The 12,475-nt window shown below is 39.8% G+C and overlaps 2 protein-coding genes across 9 annotated transcripts in view; one reads left to right on the top strand and one right to left on the bottom strand.

The window, feature by feature from the left end:
• The window catches only part of JAK1 (Janus kinase 1), a 155,633-nt gene extending 151,772 nt beyond the window's left edge, over nucleotides 1–3,861 (top strand). For all 4 annotated transcript variants that reach the window (XM_067726417.1, XM_067726419.1, XM_067726416.1 and 1 more), the window contains 3 exons: nucleotides 1,179–1,296; nucleotides 1,549–1,659; nucleotides 2,403–3,861. In XM_067726417.1, the coding sequence (XP_067582518.1) occupies nucleotides 1,179–1,296; nucleotides 1,549–1,659; nucleotides 2,403–2,498 (325 nt within the window). In that variant the 3' untranslated portion in view covers nucleotides 2,499–3,861. The remainder of the gene's footprint in view (nucleotides 1–1,178; nucleotides 1,297–1,548; nucleotides 1,660–2,402) is intronic.
• Nucleotides 1,178–12,475, bottom strand: part of RAVER2 (ribonucleoprotein, PTB binding 2) — a 106,761-nt gene continuing 95,463 nt past the window's right edge. For all 5 annotated transcript variants that reach the window (XM_067726423.1, XM_067726422.1, XM_067726421.1 and 2 more), the window contains one exon: nucleotides 1,178–6,380. In XM_067726423.1, the coding sequence (XP_067582524.1) occupies nucleotides 6,234–6,380 (147 nt within the window). In that variant the 3' untranslated portion in view covers nucleotides 1,178–6,233. The remainder of the gene's footprint in view (nucleotides 6,381–12,475) is intronic.

Below are 12,475 nucleotides of genomic sequence, written 5' to 3'. Positions count from 1 at the left end.
CATGAATCACCAGAGTATCCTGGTTGGTGGGCCACCCCCTGACTTTGACCCCTCTCAGCCTGGAACACTATCCAAGGGGGAAGCTGCTAAAGTCTCCACTCTACGCTGTCCTGTAGAACTGACTGGCACCACGAGGTACATCCTGTATGGACACGACACGGGTCTCTTCCACCCACGGAGGCCAAACCTCCATTTATTCATTAAAGAAATATGTATCAAGGCCCTGCTTTGTGCCAGATACTAGAGATAACAAGGGTGAACAAGCCAACCAAGTTTAGAATTTAATGGGTGAGGCAGCCAATTTCGTGGTACCATAACCAGAAAAGGGTTCAGGCTTGGTTTTCTGGAAGTTCTTTTAAAATAAGGCCTTAAAAGATTGCTGGGGGTTTGTAAAGATGGTTAGAAGACAGCATGTATGGTGGCAAGAGTGAGACAGAGCAGTGGTTATCCTAGGAACTGGAATCAGCTCCGTGTGGCTGGATCATGAAGGGAGGTCTCGGCGGTTGCCAAGGCAATGCTCTGGACGCTGAGTCATGGAGCTGGGACTCCATCCCAAGAGCTTTGGGTTGCTGTTGGGGGGATTAAGGACAGGGACTTTTCTGTTTAAAAAGATCACTGTGGGAAGGAGAGGAGCAAGACTGGAGCCAGGGAGTCTGATTTGGCCAGAGCCAGTGATGGTGTGAACTAGGACAGCGATGGTGGGGTTTAGAAGTGAGGAGGTTTGAGAAGTATTTCTTAGACTGGATATGGGGATGCCTCAGTTTCTGGCTCAGGCAATTGGGTATCATTCACCAAAGCAGCTGACATTGGAAGAGGACTGGGCAGTAATTCACTGCTGACTCAATCTGAGCTTGCAGGCAAATGAAGCCCGGGCCTGTCGTCATCACCTCCTCCCCCCATCCCGTCCCCATGGAGAGCCTATGCTCTGCGAAATGAGGAGCACAGACTAGTCTGACTGATGTTTGGGAGCAAATGTGTAATGAGAGCCCATAGGGGTATCTGTCCACATATCAGATGTGCACCACAGCAGCATGTGTGACTGATGCATAATACACACTTAAATGTCTTAGAATATTAAATTCTAAGAAAAACCAGAGTGCTGATTTTTCTGAGTTACTCTAATGCTTTCTGGAATATCCTTCCCAGGAAATGAAGTTTCCAGTTCTGCTTTCTTTCAGGTATGCTCCAGAATGTTTAATTCAGTGTAAGTTTTATATCGCCTCTGATGTCTGGTCTTTTGGAGTAACTCTGCATGAGCTGCTTACTTACTGTGATTCAGATTCCAGTCCCATGGCGGTAAGTCTTACTTGTCCTTCGTTTGAATCTAGCACCCACTTAAAATGTGTCCATCCTTCTGCTTTGTAAGTTTCATTCTTAAATGGAATCCAATCAGTGTGTCATAATGGAAAGGAAAATGGTCTTGGACTTTTCATTTTAAAGCCTTTTTATTGTTTTAATTTCCAATTCTAGATATTTTACTGTAATCTATCTGGTGTTTACATAAATATGTACAAAGTAAAATATTTTGTTTGGTTTTATTTTACATAGTTGTTCCTGAAAATGATAGGCCCAACTCATGGCCAGATGACAGTAACAAGACTTGTGAATACATTAAAAGAAGGAAAACGTTTGCCTTGTCCACCTAACTGTCCAGAAGAGGTATTTATGGGCCATTTCACAGTAATAAAAGTCAGTTTTTACTGTTTTCACTGCTTGAATTGTCCAGCATGGGATTGGAGTGGGGGAGCAGGAATGAGTAGAAAACTCTTTTAAAGTAGTTTTCTGAAGCTGAATTTCAGATAAGATATCTGAGAAAATCATCTTTGGGGCAGATGACAGCCACAAGTTTTGTTCAAAGCAAGGGATTCCCTTCAGAAGTAGGCTCACCACAGTGAGCACCCTAAAGGAGCATATGTTGGTGTAGCCTTCCTGCGACAAACACATATAATTGCATTTTTGTGTGTAAGTTTATCCCACTTATCACAGCATTGTGACATCCAGTTTTCTGTATTTCTAACTGAACTGAGCCTTTAAGACTAATTCTGTAGACTATTTAAGATGTACTGAATAGTATGTTTAAGCCAAAGAATGAAGCCAGCCGGTAGGGAAATTTGGAGTCTAAACTGAGGTATAACTTCACCCTTAAACTGGTTTATAGTAATTAATGACCTGGATTGTTTTGCAAGGTCAGTTAAGTCATGAGCTTCTCAAATGTTAAAATGTTATTTATGAGCTATAGATGTCACATTTTCTGTATTTTAAGTTATTCAAATATTCTTGTTTTCTAGTATTACTTATTAAGGGAGGTCATTCACATTTTCAAAATTATGTTCTTCTTGGTGTTTCTATAATTTTTTAAAAAAGCTCCTAAACATTTTTACTGTTATTTTTTCTTTTTACAGGTTTATCAGCTTATGAGAAAATGCTGGGAATTCCAACCATCCATTCGGACAACCTTTCAGAACCTTATTGAGGGATTTGAAGCGCTTCTAAAATAAGAAGCATGAATAACATTTAAATTCTACTGTGTATCAAGTCCTCCTACCCCCAACCAATACCCAAGCCATTTAAAAAAAAATGTGTTCTAACTGGAAAAAGTTTGTATTCTGTCTAAAAAGATACTGGGGTACGTATCCTCGTATAAAGCACACTGTGTGGTGCTTAATATGTGTAAGTACTTCCTCTTTAAATTTGGCACCAGTAACATAGTGACGAATAATGACAACCAAAATATTAGAAAGCACTTAAGCACTCCTCCTTTTGGAAAGAATATACCACTGTTTCGTCTGGTTAGTTTACTACTATCACAATTGAGTACCAGAATGGGATTTTTCAAAACAAGAGGAGCTGACCAAAGTAAAGTCTCAAGGTGATTGCTTTTTCTTAGCTGCCAGTTGATGTGAAATGTTTTTCTGGCACAGAAATCAAAGATAAAGATTGATGGACTTGGCCAATACTCTAATATGCCCTCAAATTTCAATATCTAAACAGTGATAGATGAAACATTCTTGAAATATTAGATACCAGTTAGTATACTGTTGTTGCTATACAAAAAGATGAGTGTATCCCTGTCAACAGTAGGACATAAACTTTGAGTTGTTTCTGCAGTGGCTTAGCTCCTGTCCCCTTGGGTGACCAGTGGAGCCCATTTTTGAGAAAACTGGTCATACCCAGGGGGGCAGCTGTGGAATAGATACTTTGCTGCATGATGTTGATTCTTGAGAACTAAACCTGTGCCAGTGCTTCCCTAAACAGTATACCTTTAATCAATCAGAATTGATTCCAAGAACCTGGATGCTGTAATACCTGCTTTTCAGAAATGTCAATGTGTGTATCCTTTTATAACTCTACCACTTTGGGGCAAGCTGTGCCAGCATTGGTTTTGGATGCTGAATGCATATATACCATGTACATTGCACTGTTCTTAGTGTTTCAGTACTTACCATCCATCTACAAGAGTCGATCACTATTTTGACCATCACCCTATGGCGCAAAACTTGAAAGACCCAGCTAGAAGCACTATGGAGTTCAGGATCCACTAGGCAGTTTTCAGTTTGCTTGGAGGTAGCTGGGCAATCAAAAATGTCAAATCTCTGATTCATTGTGAACCATAAGATCTTTTTGACCAGGAGTCTGAAAAACTTTTTGTTCATGCTGTCTAGCATTTGTTTGATACCATTACTTTTCACCTTTGAGCCTGAAAAAGAGTTGTGTATTGATTCAATGGCAACAGCCATTCAAATTTGTCTAGTAACCCTACATCACCAAGATCTGTCCATCACCAAGATCTGTCTCAAACCTGTGGCCACCCTACATGCACTTTGTTTACTCTTTATACAAATAAATGTACTAGAGACTTCACATGCATGTGCCTTTTAATATTAAGAGTTCATTTTCAAAGCATTTCAAACAATTTGTTTACATAGAAAAATAACAGTATAGGCTGGGGGTGGGGAGAGCACTGGTAATGATCCTTATTACTAACACCACTTGATTTGTACTTATCTGTTGTGTCCCAGCAATAACGGGGCACAGGCCAGTGTGGGTGGCAGACCCACACTTGCTAACACAAAATACCTTTTAGTTCTTTCAACCTCTTCCTGCTTACATTTTTAAAATTCACCATCTTCCCTTTCTTCTATTTGTACGGTCATAGAGGTGTGACAAAGCACTGAAGAAGCTCAATGCAACAGGAAAATGGGAAGAAGTGCAGAGCATGGAGAACCCATGATTCATCTGCTGAGTCACAATTGAGTGATGCCTATCCTGATCAGTTATTTATAGGTAGTATACTTTTATTAGAAATTATCTAATAATTTAACTTTCTAGCTGTCATTTGCCAATAGAAGTTAACACAGGCAATACATTAGACCAAGTAAAATTCTTTACAAATCATACAACATGTGTACCAATTTTAAACTTCATAATTAAAACAGGAGAGAAACCTTCTATCATAGTCAATAAGTTCCCTAAATATAAGATATTTAATGATCTTATTTCAAAAAGACTAGGATCACTGAGACCCCCTAAACTCCACATCATCAATTAATGTCTCATAACAAAGGACAAACTTAGAAATTTCTAGATAGCAAAAGGGTTTCTCATGCATTTAATACCAAGGTCTTCAGGAAATGGTGATTCAAAAGTTATATGCAATAAACACAATTCTTTCGAAAGTAAATTGGGTTAAATAGCTGATAATTTTTCAGCCTAACACACTGAAAAAGAATAATAGACAAAGCAGAGAGTGAGGTATAGCTTATTATCTCAAAATGGTTATAAATACTGTTACTCCATAACACTCCTTCAGAAAGGGCAGGATTGACTGCTTTACTATATTGTGGAAATAGGGCATCTGATGACCAAAATGTGCCCTGTTCTAGTAAATGAATCATCACTATGCTATGAAATTAAGACACAGAAACCTATTGTTCCTTGCCACTTACTTACAAATCTGTTGTAAAAGTTAAAGGTCTTTTTGTAGGTGTGAAGTAAAAGGATTAGGGAATTAATGGTATTAGATCAGGAGTCTGTGAACTTTATAAAGGGCCAGATAGTAAATATTTTAGGCTTTGCAGCCACTCAGTTCTGCCACTGTAGCACAGAAGTTAGCCATACATGATATGTAAGTGAATGAGCATGGTTGTGTTCCGATAAAATTTTATGTATGGACACTGAAATTTGAATTTCAAGTCATACATTTTTTTCCTCCAAACATTTAAAAATGTAAAAAATATCATTCTTAGCTTGCAGGCAGTACAAAAACAGCTGGAGGACTGTTTTTTTTGACTGCAGGGAGTAGTTTGCCAGTCCCTGAAATTAGATCAGCAAAGCTACTTCAAAAGAAAAAACAACCTTGTGTTTTTCACAAGAGGTATAAATGGTTAATAACGTTAAGAGTAAAGCATCTGTAGTAGTGTATACCTTGGATGTCACTGTCACTGTGTTTGAGTTTTATACTGTATGACTGGTGTGGGGGTAATAAGTAAGTTTATATGTAGAGCATCTTTATAACATTACCAATCACTGCATTGTGTACTTGCATTCTTGTAATTCTAGGAAAAATTCTAAAAATCTGAAATGAGATTACTTCTAGGGAAAGTATCGATAAACTGGAATGCACACTGGCTTATAAGAAATTTATTCTGGGGCTTCCCTGGTGGCGCACAGTGGTTGAGAGTCCGCCTGCTGATGCAGGGGACACGGGTTCGTGCCCCGTCTGGGAAGATCCCACGTGCCACGGAGCGGCTAGGCCTATGAGCCACGGCCGCTGGGCCTGCACGTCCGGAGCCTGTGCTCCGCAACGGGAGAGGCCACAACAGTGAGAGGCCCGCGTACCGCAAAAAAAAAAAAAAGAAAAGAAATTTATTCTAAGGCCCAGGAAACAAGGATGTTTCCCATTTATTGCTTCAAACTTTTATATGTGGTGTCAAAATTATTCCCAGTCCTAAACAAGGACTATTGGAACATGTTAATTTCTCCAATGGACTGTAAGTTAATATCACATTGATTAAGATGCATCTAATTCTAGCGGAATATGTCCTCAATTGATGTCTCTTCTTATTGCTACTTATTTTTTTAATTTGGCAATTCTGCCTGCTGCACAACACAGTTCCTTCTGGGAAATTATAAACCCGTATTTAAAGGATATGGCTAGTTTGAATGTAGTTAAGGCAGCAATGAACAGCAGAGATACTGCAAAGAACCTTGAGTTTGTAAGGAGAGAACTTAACTCAGTACACTCGCTTCTTTTTTAAGTAGGTTTCCATGTAATATGCTCCTGTGCCCTGAGAATGCTGGTCAACAAATTCCACTGAACCACCTTCTGGGGCAGAGACGAGATATGATGAGCCTCGCTTTTCATTTCTTAAAGATGATACCTATTAGAAAAAGAAACCATAACTAATGCTAAAATCTAAATTAAAATTGGTTTGTTAAAGATATTTATAAGAAAAGCAATTCTACTGTGGTTTGGTGTAAAAACAGAATAGCAGGATAAATAACAAAGTTATCAAAAAAACTGCACAAAAAATTTCTATATCAAAATCACTTGTGGAACTTTTGAAAAATACAAACCAGCTTCTTAAGGCCGTCTCTCCCCTACTCCCCACATTTTCAGGAAAGAAAAAGTGACACTGTAGTTGCTTCTGCTGTTTGTACATAGTTAAACCCCAGTGAATCAGAATACCAGTACTGGATACCAGTATTCCTCTGAGGAAGGAGCATGGCTAAGGAATTGAACTGCATATCAACTTAGATGTTAAGTTCATCTAGTAATAAAAGATGTGGCAAGAGAAGAATAAACCAGTAGGTATGAAAACTAGCAAATGATGTCAGCAAAATAGCTAGTGAAATGTTCTAGAGAGCAATATGAACTCAAACTTTAGTCCACAAGTGTTCATGATAAGAAGGGCCAAAACGTTCCTCACAAGTAGTCACAGTACATTAAATCAGATTATATAGCACAACCCTATGACCACCTAATTCCTCTGTTTTAGCTTTTACAAATACTGTGTGACAAACTTACTTACTGAAGAATTATGTAACTTACTATACACGAGTGTAGAAATGACTCATAAGGAAAGCTTCTAGCAATGCAGAAGAGCCCTCTCACATTACAATTAAAATTACAATAGTATTTGAACCAACAATGGCCACAATTTTTAAAACCAGCTTCAACTTCAGAGGGGACAGATGATGAGTCTGTCTGCCCTTGTAGATAAAGCAGTTCTCAGTCATCCATGTTAAGAAGAGGGATAAGGTAGAGATGACCAAGAAGGCTCCAGAGCTCCCCTCCTTCCATGGATGTGCCATATGTACAGCTACACCTGGAACAGTTCCCTCTAAAAGAGATCCAGAAACTAGCTGGGCAGCTCCTACATACTAAACAAATGAGAAAATAAATACCCACACGAAAATGGGTAGGAAAGGCCAATACACAGTCTCACCATACACCCCAACCCTGGCACAGGACTGTGCATCAGGAGAGAATTCCCAATTCTTAGCTTCTCCCTGAGGAGTGAAGGGTTTGGATTCCACATCTAGTGCTCCAACTTCTAAGACTCCCACTGGAGGTATGGGTTCCCAAAATACCTAGCTCTGAAAGCCAGCAGGGCTTGTGTTCATGAGATCCACAAGGCTATAGATAATAAAAAAGCATTCTTAATGGGCACACAGCACACACTGTGACTGTCCCCTCAGGGCCAGGTGCAGAGGGAGCAGGCAGAATTGCCCATCTCCCAGTCCTCCCCTGAAAGAAGTTCATCTGCACATTTTAAAAGCTGCTGCCTAAGGCCGGGCTCCTCATCTAGCAGGTGCTAGGAGCAGCAGCAATCTTCCCCAGAGACTGGGGAAGCTGAAGGACACCTCTCCCACCTTCTCCTTCCAGCTCACTCCAGTCACTAGTATCTCCCTGCAAGGAGCTTGTACACGTCTCTACCATGTCTGACACCCAAGGAATAGTCCCTGGGTCATCTGGCTCTGATAGCCAGTTGGGGCCTGCATTCATGAATTCCACTGGGCTGTAGCAAACAAAAATAAATACAATTCTTAATGGGTGCAGGAGCTCCCTTCCCACCATGCCCTGGTGATTGTACACCTGTGCTCAGCACGAAGGGAACAGGGGGGAAAAATGCCCATTTACTTTTCTCCCTGGACAGGGCTTAACTATCAATACATACTTTCTCAGCTGCAGCCTCAGGGTCCAGGTTCTAATCCGTCTGCGTCTAGGTGCTAATTGCAGTCCCTGCCTTTGGATACACAGACAGGTCTTAGCATACCCTCTAAAAAAGCCACTAAAAGCAAAGAAGGAGGCTCAGACAGTCACAAGAGGTTGAGAGACAACTAAGAGCTCAGGCTGGGCTGAACGACCATCTCCTACAAGAGACCATCCAAGACTGGAAGAGGTGGCTGTTTTATATAATGCATAGACACCAATAAAGGAAGAAATGAAGATACAATGTTCCAAACAAAAGGCCACGATTAATATCCAAAGCAGATCTTGACAAAACAAAGTGACTTACCTGGGAGAGTTCAAAATAATGGTTGTAAAGATGCTCACCCAGGTCGAGAGCAATGAATGAACAAAGAATTTGAATAGAAAGAGAAAATATTTAAAACTACCAAATAGAAATCACAGAATTGTTGAATGTAACTGAACTGAAAAGTTCAATAGAGGGATTCAACATCAGACTAGATCAATCACGGGAAAGGATCAGCAAACTTGAAGACAGGTTAGCGGAATTCATCCCATCTGAGTTGCAAAAAGGGAAAATAATTATAAAAGTTACGATAGCTTAAGGGACTTATGGGACACCATCAAATGGACCAATAAGAGGTCCCAGAAGGAAAAAGAGATAAAGGGGCAGAAAACTTTTTCAAAATATTAATGGCTGAAAACTTCCCTAATCTGGGGAAACACACATCCAGATCCAGAAAGCCTAGAGAGTAACAAACAAGATGGATCCAAAGAGACCCACAATGAGACACATAAATTATATTCAAAGTGCTAAAAGAAAAAAACTGCCAACCAAGAGTACCTGGCTAAGTTGTCCTTCAGAATTGAAAACGAGTTTTCCAGACAAAAGCTGAAGGAGTTCATCACCACTAGACCAGCCTTACATGAAACGTTAAAGGGAGTTCTTCAAACTGACATGGACGGAGGCTTAGTTTTCTTTAGTAACAGGAAAACATATGAAAGTATGAAACCACTGGTAAAGATATATACTTAAATTCAGAAAACTGACAAAAAAAAAAAAAACTATACAAACATTTGTCAATGGATACACAATGTAAAAAGGTACAAACTGTGCCATCAAATAAATGGGGGTGGCAGAGCTGTATTCATTTGAAGTTATCAGCTTAGACGATTATATATTATATAACATATATATAAGATGTTTTATGTAAGCCTCATGGTAACCACAAGACAAAAGCCTAAAGTAGGGATGTAAAAGAGCAAAGAATCAAAGCATACAATTATAGAGAATTAGCAAATCACAGAGACAGCAAGGGAGGAAGAAGGGAACAGAGAAATCACAAAACAACCAGAAAACAATTAACAAAATGGCAATGGTAAATCCACAACTACATTACTTTAACCCACACACCTATAGTCAACTAATCTACAACAAAGGAGGCAGGAATCTACAATGGAGAAAAGACAGTCTGTTCAACAAGTGTTGCTGGGAAAACCGGACAGCCACGTGCAAACCAATGAGATTAGAACATTCTCTCATACCATATATAAAAATAAACTCAAAAATGGATTAAAGACCTAAACATAAGAATGGAAATCATAAAATTCCTAAAAGAGAACATACACAGAATACTGACGTAAATCATAGCAGTATTTTCTTGAATCAGTCCCTAAGGCCAAAAAACAAACCAAAAAAAAAAATAAATAAATGGGACCTAATTAAACTTAAAAGCTTTTGCACAGCAAAAGAAACCATTAAAATGAAAAGACAACCTGCAGAATGGGAGGGAAAATTTGTGAATGATGTGACCGACAGGGAATTAATAGCCAAAATGCACAAACAGCTCATACAACTCAATAGCAAAAAAAAAAAAACCCAATCAAAAAAATAGGCAGAAGACCTGAAAAAACATTTTTCTGAAGAAGACATACGGATAAAAGAGCACATGAAAAGATGCTCAACATTATTAGAGAAATACAACATCAAAACAATAAGGTAGGGCTTCCCTGGTGGCGCAGTGGTTAAGAATCTGCCTGCCAGTGTAGGGGACACAGGTTCGATCCCTGGCTCGAGAAGATCCCACATGCCACAGAGCAGCTAAGCCCATGCACCACAACTACTGAGCCTGTGCTCTAGAGCCCGCAAGCCACAACTACTGAGCCCACGCACCTACAGCCTGTGCTCCGTAACAAGAAAAGCCACAACAATGAGAAGCGTGCACAACGCAACGAAGAGTAGCCCCCACTCGCTGCAACTAGAGAAAGCCCGCGCACAGCAACGAAGACCTAACACAGCCAAAAAAGAAAAAAAACACAAAAAAACGAGATACTATCTCACACTTGTTAGAATGGTTACCATCAAAAAGTCTACAAATAACATGTCAGAAAGGATGTAGAAAAAAGGGAACCCTCGTACACTGCTGGTGAGAATGTAAGTTGGTGCAGCCACCATGGAAAACAGTATGGACGTTCCTCAAAAAACTAAAAAAGAACTACCATACGATCCAGCAATTCTACTCCCTGGGTATATATTGGAGAAAAATGAAAATGCCTATTCAAGAAGTTACATACAGCCCAATGTTCATAGGCAGCAACAATGAATCATTTGGCCAGAAAAATCAAAAGAGCCAAGACATGGGAGCAACTCAAGTGCCCATCAACAGATGATTAGATTAAAAAGATGTGACTATATATATATATATATATATATATATATATATATATATGTATGTACACACAATGGAATATTACTCAGCCATAAAAAAGAATAAAATCCTGCCACTTGCAGCAATGTGGATGGTCCTAGGGAATATTATGGTTAGTGAAATAAGTCAGAAAGACAAATGCTACCGATATACAAATGGAATCTAAAAAATAATACAGATGAATGTATATGCAAAACAGAAACAGACTAACAGATACAGAAAAACTGGTTACCAAAGGAGAGAGGGAAGGGAGGAGGGATAAGTTAGGGGTATGGGATTAACAGATACAAACTACTATGTATAAAATAGATAAGCTGGGCTTCCCTGGTGGCACAGTGGTTAAGAATCCTCCTGCCAATGCAGGGGACACAGGTTTGAGCCCTGGTCTGGGAAGATTCCACATGACGCAGAGCAACTAAGCCCGTGTGCCACAACTACTGAGCCTGTGCTCCAGAGCTTGCGACCTACAACTCCTGAAGCCCAGCGCCTAGAGCCCATGCTCTGCAACAAGAGAAGCCACCACAATGAGAAGCCTGTGCACCACAACGAAAAGTAGCCCCTGCTGACCGCAACTAGAAAAAGCCTGCGCACAGCAACAAAGACCCAACACAGCCAAAAATAAATAAATAATAAAATGTAAAAAAAAAAAGATAAGCAACAAGGATATACTGTAAAGCATAGGGAATTATAACCGTTATCTTATAATAACCTATAATGGAGTATAGTCTGCAAAACTACTGACTCACAATGCTATACACCTGAAACTAACAATATTGTAAATCAACTACAATAAAAAATTTTTAAAATGTAAATGGATTAAATTTTCTAATCAAAAGACAGAGTGGCTGAATGAATAAAAATCAAAACCAGGGCTTCCCTGGTGGCGCAGTGGTTGAGAATCCTCCTGCCGATGCAGGGGACGCAGGTTCGTGCCCCGGTCTGGGAAGATCCCACATGCCGCGGAGCGGCTGGGCCCGTGAGCCATGGCCGCTGGGCCCGCGCGTCCGGAGCCTGTGCTCCACAACGGGAGAGGCCACAACAATGAGAGGCCTGCGTACCGCAAAAACAAAACAAAAAACAAAACAAAACAAAATCAAAACCAAACTATACATTGACTTAGAGTCTCACCTAGCTTAAGGGACACACACAGACTGAAGGTGAAGGGATGCAAAAAGATATCCTTTGCAAATGAAAACCAACAGAAAGCAAAGGTAGCTGTGCTTATATCAGACAAAATAAACTTCAAGTTAAAAAATGTAGCAAGAGACATGGTCATTATCAATTGACCTAGGTCAATTTGGTCAGAATGGCCATCATCAAAAAATCTACAAACAATAAATGCTGGAGAGGGTGTGGAGAAAAGGGAACCCTCTTGCACTGTTGGTGGGAATGTAAATTAATACAGCCACTATGGAGAACAATATGGAGGTTCCTTAAAAAACTAAAAATAGGACTACCATGTGACCTGCAGTCCCACTACTGGGCATATACCCTGAGAAAACCGTAATTCAAAAAGAGTCATATACCAAAATGTTCATTGCAGCTCTATTTACAATAGCCAGGACATGGAAGC

Source organism: Pseudorca crassidens, chromosome 2, assembly GCF_039906515.1.
Source record: "Pseudorca crassidens isolate mPseCra1 chromosome 2, mPseCra1.hap1, whole genome shotgun sequence".
NCBI classification, from domain to species: domain Eukaryota; kingdom Metazoa; phylum Chordata; class Mammalia; order Artiodactyla; family Delphinidae; genus Pseudorca; species Pseudorca crassidens.
The sequence above is the reverse complement of the archived record's forward strand: the minus strand, read 5'-3'. Positions and strand labels throughout refer to the sequence as shown.